Genomic DNA, 10,009 nt, shown 5'->3' on the forward strand with positions numbered 1-10,009 from the left:
GCAAAGCAGTCGGAGCGGCGCAGGCGGCGCTGTCCTCTTGTCAGACCGGTCAGTGGAGCGGCGAAGTGACTGCGGTCACTTCGGCTCTGTCGACCGGAGAGCGCGCGCCAGGATAAAGGTGTCAGGCCACCTTTGCATTAAATGCTCCTGCGATTTGGTCGGTTGGCTTGGCGATTTGGCCTAGGTTGCTTCTTGGCGAAGACTGGGCCTCGGGCGAGCCGAAGGTGTGTCCGTTGCTGGAGGGGGCCCTCGGGCGAGACGTAGATCCTCCGGGGTCGGCTGCCCTTGTCCGAGGCCTGGCTCGGGCGAGGCGTGATCGAGTCCCTCGAATGGACCGATCCTTGACTTAGTCGCACCCATCAGGCCTTTGCAGCTTTGTGCTGATGGGGGTTACCAGCTGAGATTTAGGAGCCTTGAGGGTACCCCTAATTATGGTCCCCGACAATGCTCACTAAACATGGCCGTGAACTTGCCATCCACATGTTTAAAAATTGTATAAAACACAAACAAAGTCAGAAAATCATTAAAACTTGTCCACGTGTCATGATATCATATGTACAGGCTGTGATAAAAATTTTAGAATGTCTGGAGAAAGTTGTGAGACATTATGTGTAGAAACCTAAGAGGACTACACATGAAATCATAGATTCCGGAAGCTATAGCAGTAGCAGCTAGGGTCGTTTCGGACAATGCAATGCAATGCAATGCGCGCGGGAACCGAGGCCAGGATCGACAAGCAGCTACAGCTAGCAGGAGTACCTTACCTTGAGGCTGAGAGAGTAGAGCGCCATCGGTCCGGCGCTGGTGACGTTGAGGTGCAGCACGGCGAGGCGGTGGCCCTGCAGCCCGGCCACCATGCGCAGCACCTGCCTCGGTCGCCGCCGGGACAGCACCTTGAGGTTGGCGTGGCTCTCCACCATGGTCACCTCGATGTCCGCCACGGCGGACGGCCTGGATGATCCCGAAGCAGCGGCGGCGTGTTCCGCGTCTTCCACCGGTCGGAGCGTCGTGTTCGCGGCTCTCATCGCGTACTGTGGGAAGGTGAAGAACACTACAGTAAACGGAGAAACGTCCGACGGCCAAAACCGTCGGACATTAGAATTAAACCGTCGGAAATAGCTTATCTCCGACGGCAAAGACTTATCTCCGACGGCTTTAAGCCGTCGGAGATAACTCGTCGGAAATAATGCAATGTCCGACGGCAGCCGTCGGACATAGCCTATCTCCGACGGCTGCTAGAGCCCGTCGGAAATAATACATCTCAACCGTTTTACCGGTCAGTCAGTGGGCCCCACAAGCTTAAGTCCGACGGCCCAGCGAGAAGCCGTCGGACATAAGGTTAGGTTATGTCCGACGGTATTTAATGCCGTCGGAGATAAGGCAAGGTTATGTCCGACGGCTAACACTAGGCCGTCGGACATAACAAATTACAGAATTTACACAAAATTCTGTTTTTTAAAAAATCTGACATTTACAAAACAAAAACAGATTCATGCACATATACACATTCACATTCACAATCACAAATATACACATTCTAATAAGTATTCACAATCACAAATATTCTCACATAAATATTAACATTCACAAATTTAACATCAACATATAGGTTCGACCAACATATAGGTTCGACGGTTGTTGCAAACTGAAATTGTGTCTCACAAACAAGTGTTGCAAAGTGTTTCATAAATAAACATCACGACACATCAATCATATCCATCGTCTGGATGGTTCGAGTAGCCACCTCCTCCGGCTGGACTCTGCGTGTTGAAAAGGTTGTTCACCCACGAATGTGTTGTGTCGTCTTGACCAGACCCATCTCCAGGTGCGGCAACTGAAGCGGGTGGTGTCTGAAATCCCTATAACACAAGCACATGAAATAGTAACCACTCAGTTGTTCATTTAAACACATAAGACATCTATGAACATGTCACACACGCATATGTGTACATACCATAGGGAATTGTGACGGAGGCGGAGGCGGAGGTGGAGGCGCCAACATTGGCATTGGCAGTGCAAAGTCCGGAGGCGGCATCCCATATATCGGCATCGGGACGCCCGCTTGTTGGGCTAGTTGCTACAAATTATATACAAGTCATTGTTGAACAAACAAGACACACATCAAGTGTTTTGCAAAATAAGCTACAAAATGTTACTTCAACGTACCGAGAGAAGAGCTTGATTTTGGGCCTGGAGGCTTGCATAATACTCGTCCCTCTTCTTCTGGTACTCGGCTTGTTGTCTCTGGTATTCAGATTGTTGCCTCTGGTACTCCAATTGATCCCTCAAGACTGATTGATGGTACTCTGCCTGTTGACGCAACACCGCAAGCTCTATCTCATGGGCTGCTGATCGTGAACGAGACGACTGTGAAGACGACGATGTGGATTGTCGTCCACGGCGTCTCAGCTCTCTGGAATCAATCGTAGAATCAAAAATACCCAACCTACAAGAGTGAACCATGCACTTAGTATAGTAACTCATGCCTCAGTTGAATCGCAAGCATATGATGACAATTTTGAAAACCAAATCAAATAATCTCACCGTCCATGAGCTTGTCCTCCTGCACTAGCATATGCTGCCTGAGGGTCGATTGGCTGGCTCCTCCAATCGTACTCCTCCCCATGGCGTTGAACCATCTCCTGCCCATACGAAGCCTGGAGGCAAACAATATCAAATATAAGTGCATAACCCCTATGCCATTGCAAACAATATCAAACACATAATAGAGTATCAAAAACTCACTAGACGGTCGGTGGCCGTCTGAGTGCATAACACATCAGGATTCTGAGGATCAGAACCCCTATGGCCTTGCATATACACCTCCACATCCGTGGGCGTACGGCCGGATTTGACTTTCTGTACATAAAAGTTATATTGACACATTTCTATGTAATTCAAAGTTACGACAAACTGAGACTTACCATTCGCTTAGCCAAGCGCACATGACCATCACCGCCGTAGTTGTGGAACGACTCAGTTCCACGGTTTCCCCTGTTCCTTTCGGAAATGGCACGAAACTCAGGGGAACCCCACCATTTGCACAATGCCCGATAACCGTCTGATCGGGTGGCCATCCACGGCACCGACACCTACATGAAATTTTTTAAATAAAGCAAGCAAATACATGGCTTCGTGCGATATGAGAGGCAACAACCTGTTTACCTCTAGGTATTGCTCCTCCGTCAGGTAAATTGATGACCACTCGGCCTTTGTATTTGGCATCGGTCGATCATCAGCATTTGCTCTGTACCATGCCTTTATAGCCTGAATTCGTGCATAGTACATTGCATCTGCAACGACATCGTTCGCGTTATACTCAAACACGTAACGAGCGTTCATATCATATGATCCATCGTCCGGCAACTTGTACCGTTTCTGCAAAAATCATAGTGTTATCATAAAAGCAAACATATATGGAATAACTAAAATAGTATAAACAAGTCATACCCAGAATGCATCCCAAACTAGTGCCTGTGTGTTGCCAAACGTTCTACAGACACCATAGCGATAATGCTCCCAAGTGGTGGCCGGGACAGACTCGCCAGTAGGCAAAGTCACAAGACCAGGCCAGTGCAGACGAACAAGATTACCAAGAACCATGTTCACCTGCCTGTAGTGTCCTGTGCCTGTGAACGAGTCGTCGATCCAAGTCCTGCAAACAGAAATCAATGTAGAAATTAAAACATAACTTTCAATAACATTTAAGCAAAGATATGTCACTCACTTTCCACTAGGCTTTATCACAACCCGAGATTCGGGTGGAAGCTCTGGAGGTGGTCCAACAAAATGCAGCTTCCTCGTTCTCTTAACTCGAGAAGTTCCAGAACCAGCTGCAGAATCTCCACCAGCCCCAGAATCTCCACCAGCGTCGTCTCCAGCATCATCTCCCACATTATCTCCACCATCATCTTCATCATCATCTCTTGCATGATCCTCTACCACTGGTTCCTCAATTTAAGCATCCTATGAAACAAATAACTTACATCATACAATATTAAGTAACTCAAATAATGTAATTTAACAACTAACTTACATCTTGTGGAGGCAAATGTTCTGCCAGCGCTCTCCGTCTGCTCATGGTAGAACCTGTGCCCTGAAAAACTGAATCCTCACCCCTCGAGCTGCTCCTCGAGCTACTCCTCGACCCAAGCAAACTACGAGCTAAAGACTTCATTTTCTTTGACATCCTGTTTTAACAAAAACAAGTTAGTACATAAATCGACAATAAAATAATAAAATATGCAATAAAATCATAAAATATGCAATAAAATCATGATCCATACTCGTCAATCGTAATCGTAATCAAAATCAGGATCTAGTTGCTTTCGTCGATTTAATGGACGCCAAGTAGCTTTCTTCTTTCTCGTCACTCGTTTTCTTTTTGGAGGAACCTCTACATCATTTTGATCGCCTAATAAAGATTCTTCCAACATTTCAGTTTGTACATTAAACGTGCTTGTAAGTTCTTCGTCTTGGAAAATCTCAGCAGCCCCCACTTCCTGCTCGATTTGACTTTCAACATAACCAGCATCACCAGGAGCATATAGTCGTTCACGAGGATTAACTTTGTACACTACCCTCCAATCAACCAAACCGTTTTTCTTAGATGGATATGTCATATAATACACCTGCTCGCATTGGTGGGCAAGGATTATAGTGTCATGGCCTTTTAATCTATCGTTGTGTTTGACTTCCACCATGCCATATTGATTTTCTCGCGTTGTATTTGGAGAAAACCAATCACAATCGAAGAACACCACTTTGAGTTGTTTATCTCCAAAAAACTTGTACTCGATTATATCATTAATGACTCCATAATAATTAGTCACCTTCCCTTCATCGTCGACAGCTCTAGTTACAACTCCGGAGTTTGTCGTGGCTGCTAGAGGATGATCATCTTCGAACCTTGTGGAACGGAATCTAAAACCATTGACATCATACCGACCATAACGTCTGCCAGTTACTGCTCCTAGGGATAATTGTCGAAGGTCCGGGTGTATATTGTCATTTTTATCTACATAATCTCGAAACCAACACAAGAAATTAAGTCCCCCATCTTTTCCCTCTCGACGAATCTGGTCACGTTCACAGCCAGAGATGCAATTTTGAGAATCAAATTCCCTGTTAGTACAAGGAAACAAACCTTTTAGTATCACAACAAAAATTCTAGCGGCAATGACTAAAATAAAGTTTACACTTACAGGAGAAACTGACTCATCTCTTCCATGTTGTTATACATGTAGAGTAAAGCAGTCTTCCATTCGTCGTTGGTGAAACAGTATGTTGTGCTGGGTCCTACAGTTTTGCCCCTCCATTGAAAAATTTCAATATCACTAATAGGGGGCTCGTCGACATGATACCACAACGTATGGGCATTGACATTGTGTTCCTCTGCAAAGTACAGGCCCGTGAACGATGCTATCTCTTTGTATTTGAATTCTTCAGCGATGCACCCTTCAACTCGTCTCTTATTACCAACCATTGCACGTAGCTTCTTTAGTGTCCTTTCGATGTGATACATCCATCTATATTGCACAGGACCTCCTACCTTAGCTTCGAATGGTAGGTGAACAAGTAGATGTTGCATCGGATTGAAGAAACCTGGTGGAAATATTTTTTCAAGTTTGCATACCAAAATCGGTATTTCTTGCTCAAGCTTCTCCATCATCTCTTTCTTTATTTCTTTGGCACAAAGATGTCTATAAAAGTAGCTTAGCTCCGCTAATGCTTTCCAGACATCATTTTTTACAAAACCACGAAACATAACAGGAAGGAGTCTTTCCATTATTATGTGGTAGTCATGACTCTTCAACCCAGAAAACTTGCCCGTCTTCAAATTCACAGACCTTCTAAAGCCCGCGGCGTAACCATCTGGGAACTTTAAGTTTTTCAACCATTTCATCAATTGTTTCTTCCTTTTAGGTTTAATACTGAAAGGAGCACGTGGCTTCTTCTGATTCTCTCGTATCTCCATAGTTGGTCTTCTACAGATTAAGGCCAAGTCTTTCCTTGCCTTAGGGTTGTCTTTTGTTTTGTCGGTGATATTCATGCAAGTGCTGATAATGCTTTCACCCATATTTCGTTCCTGGTGCATGACATCAATGTTATGCATTAGAATCAAGGCTTTCATATAAGGGAGTTCCCATAGACCACATTTGTGAGTCCAATTATGCTCGGTTCCATAACCTTCAAAACGATTTCCATGTTCGTTTAGTTTCAAATCATTAAGTCTCGCGAGAATCTCTGGACCACTTAGACGCTTGGGTGGCCCCCTCGTCACAATCGTGTCCTTTTTAAAAGCGTTCCTATCGAACCTGAACGGGTGATCCTCTGGCAAAAAACATCTATGGCAATCGAAGTAACATATCTTTCCACCAAACTTTAGTCGAAAGCATAAAGTGTCTTCAACGCATATAGGACATGTCAAAATCCCATGACAACTCCATCCAGCAAAGATACCATAAGCCATAAAATCATGAATAGACCATAAAAACGCGGCTCTCAGGTTGAACTTCTGTTTCTTGTAACAATCGTACGCCTCGACTCCTTCCCACAAAATTTTCAATTCTTCAATCAGGGGTCTCATCATCACATCGATCTTTGTTCCAGGATGATCCGGACCAGGTATTATAAGACACAAGAAAATAAATTCATATTTCATGCAAAGAGCTGGTGGAAGGTTGTATGGAACAGCAAAGACGGGCCAACATGAGTACGACGTTGCAGTTACATTGAATGGCGAGAAACCATCTGTTGCCAAACCGAAGCGGACATTCCGCACTTCATCAGCAAAGCTCGAATCAAAAGCATCTAGTGCCTTCCATGCATCTGTATCAGCTGGGTGCACCATGACATTTGGATTCTCACGTACCCCTTCTTTGTGCCACCTCATGTGTCTGGCTGTATTCTTGGAGATGAACAAACGTTTCAACCGAGGTATGAGAGGCATGTAACGAAGCTGCTTACGTGCAATCTTCGTAGTCACGGTCATACCATCGTCGTTTTCAACCTCAACGAATCTACGCTCACCACATACATTACACTTCTTCTCACCTGCGGTCTCCTTCCAGAAAAGCATACAATTATTTTCACAGACATCAATTTTTTCGTAGTCCATACCCAGGCCAGATAACAGCTTTTTAGACTGATACATGTCCTTTGGCATCTTGTGATTCTCCGGAAGTACATCACTGATCAAGTTCAAAAGTTCCTTGTAACAGTTGTTTGAGAATGCAAACTTAGACTTAATAGCCATAAGTCGAGTCACAAATACAAGGACGGTCACTTTTGTGTGCTCATGCAACGGCTCTTCGGCAGCTTTAAGGAGCTCGAAGAACTTCTGAACCTCAGGTGTAGCTGGATCCTCAAACTCGGTGGGTTGACCGGGGTTCTCCGAATCGACAGTTAGAAACTCATGGCGTACATCGTCAAGCATCTCTTCCATCCTATCGTAGTCCTCCTCTTCATGTGACTGAACTTCCGATACAATACGAGGAGGTGGGTCCTCACCGTGGTGCACCCACACCTCATAGCCTGGCATATAACCGTTCTTGCAAATATGTATCGACATAGTCCTCCTGTCAAGGAAATTAATGTTCCGACACTTGCTACAAGGGCACCTAACATCGGTTCCAGTCTCTGACCGAGCAAAAGCATGGTCGAGAAAAGCGTCAGTCTTGGCCACCCACTCACTTGATAGAGCACCTCTTTTCTTCCAACCTTCATACATCCATCGACGATTCTCCTCCATACTAGATACGAGACGTTAACTTAATTAGATAAGTAATACACGGACCATCCGTTTTTATGAAGAAATCACGCCCCTACATCTGTAGGAAAGGATAGGTCCTAAACCCACCCAGGAGTGACCGACGAGGCCGTGTTTATGACAAGACATGTGGTCGTGCGAAATTTCGGCAGCATAACCCCGCTGTTCTCCAATCGCACGCCTAAAAATGGTGCAATTGGAGAACATAGGGGTTATGCTTCCGAAACTAAGCACGAGCACATGCTTTTGTCATAAACACGAACTCTTTCGGTCACCCCTAGGCTGTCCAATAAAGGGACAATTCCGGCCCAACACACCTTACATGCGTCGCTTGTAAGGTGTGTTGGGCCGAAACGGGTGACGCCTAGGTTTCGTTTGTTCACACTACGATACACTATGATTAACTAGAATCATCGTGTATTATTAAATAATGAAACTAATAAACCACAATACAATATTACATACGAAATAACATTGTTATGAATGACAAATCATATAAATTGACCTTATTTCCGAGGGCATAATAATTACCCTCGGAAATTTAAAATTTAAATTATCTAAAGCACCACTAAATAAACTAAAACAAGGTAATTTAATTACGTAATCAAATTTAGGCCATATAATCAAATTTCGCCAAATAATCAAATTTAGGCCATCGGATATAATAAGATAAACATTATTTAACATACTAATTATTTAATTACAACATTAGAAACTACAAAACAATATTAATATATACAAAATAAATCTAAAAATACTTACTTTAATAATATGGCGGGCGGAGATGTAGCCGGCGGGGCGAGCTGGGCGGGGAGGCGACGGCGGCTGGGCGAGCGGGGCGAGCGGGGCGGCCACCGGCGGCCGGCGGCGACGGCGGCCTCGCGGGGAGGCGTGTGGGCGGGGCTTTGGGAGGCGGGGCTGCGACGGCGGCGGGGCTTTGGGAGGCGGGGCGGCGGGGCGGCCGGCGGCGCGGCGGCGCGGCGGCGCAGTGGGCGACGGCGGCGGCGCAGTTGACGGCGGCGGCGCGTGGGGAGAGACAGAGGAGAAAAGAAGCGCGCGCGTGGAAATGAACCGCGCGCCGGTTTCCTGGGGGATTAAAAAATCTTACCTCCGACGGCTACGCTGCCAGCCGTCGGACATAACCTTATCTCCGACGGCCGCCTACGAGGCCGTCGGAGATAAGAACTATTTCCGAGGGCCTTTTGTGGCCGTCGGACATAAACTAATCTTCGATGGCCTCGTAGGCCGCCGTCGGAGATAAGGAGGCCGTCGGATGTTTATCAGTTTACTGTAGTGGAAGGCAGCCAAGGGCGCCGCCGCGGCGTGTAAGCCGTCGTGTCGTTTCCGCGCCTCGAGGGACTGCAGCAGCTGCTCCAGCTCCTTGGCGTAGTTGATGGCGCCGCCAATTATGGACGCCTGGTCGCCCTGCATGCAATGCGAACCCAAATAAATAAATGCAATGTTAACAAGAAGCCGCCCGATCGAGCACGCTAGCTGCTCCTACCGGCGACGACCTACCCTTTGCGCGTAGGACGGCGGCATGAGGGAGCGGAGCACGGCGAGGTACTCGTTCATCTGCTTGCGGCGGTTGCGCTCGACGGCGATGTGGGTCATCCGCTGGCTCTCCACCTCCTGCCTGTTCTTGGCGTTCCTCGTCCGCCGCCGCTTCCGCCTGGCGGCTGCTGGCAGCGGGAGCGGCGACGGTATCTCCGCCGCGGCGGCAATCTGGTGGTGGGCAACAAAGTCAGTACCAGCTGCATTATTGGCCCCTTGCATCATCAAGGCGGCGGTGGTGCCACCTTCCAAGTCCATGCCCCCGCCACTCACATTTTCTGCCGGAGCCGCCATGGTCCAGCAGCCAAAGAGTCCCTCAGAGAACACCACTGCCTCCAGCGCCATGAAATCGATCGAGACCTCGCTCTCGCTCGCTCCAGAAGGAAAAAATGGTAGTCACTTCACATTTCACAAGAGGGAGGGAGGGAGAGAGGGCAGGCAGGCATATATGATTTGGACGGCGAGCCACGACGACGGCACGGCATCATATTCGCAGCTAGCGCTAGCGGCGCGGGCATTCTGCTTCTGCATTCTGTTGTGCAGCAGGAGTGTAGTGTGTACCGTGCCAATCCCATCCATCGGGAAACGCAACGCACACCTACACTATTAGCTACTCCCTCCGTTTCTTTTTATTTGTCGCTGGATAGTGTAAAATTGCACTATCCAACGACAAATAAAAAGAAA

At 47.0% G+C, this 10,009-nt stretch overlaps 1 protein-coding gene across 1 annotated transcript; it reads right to left on the reverse strand.

The window, feature by feature from the left end:
- Positions 1–746: 746 nt before the first annotated feature.
- LOC103645107 (transcription factor bHLH96) lies at positions 747–9,769 on the reverse strand. The gene is made up of 4 exons (XM_008668227.2): positions 9,599–9,769; positions 9,290–9,496; positions 9,061–9,196; positions 747–1,051 (listed from the first exon to the last, which is right to left on the reverse strand). The coding sequence occupies exons 1-4, from the start codon at positions 9,668–9,670 to the stop codon at positions 747–749; spliced, it is 720 nt and encodes a 239-aa protein (XP_008666449.1). The 5' UTR covers positions 9,671–9,769.
- Between the last annotated feature and the right edge of the window lie 240 nt (positions 9,770–10,009).

Source organism: Zea mays, chromosome 1 (assembly GCF_902167145.1).
Source record: "Zea mays cultivar B73 chromosome 1, Zm-B73-REFERENCE-NAM-5.0, whole genome shotgun sequence".
NCBI classification, from domain to species: domain Eukaryota; kingdom Viridiplantae; phylum Streptophyta; class Magnoliopsida; order Poales; family Poaceae; genus Zea; species Zea mays.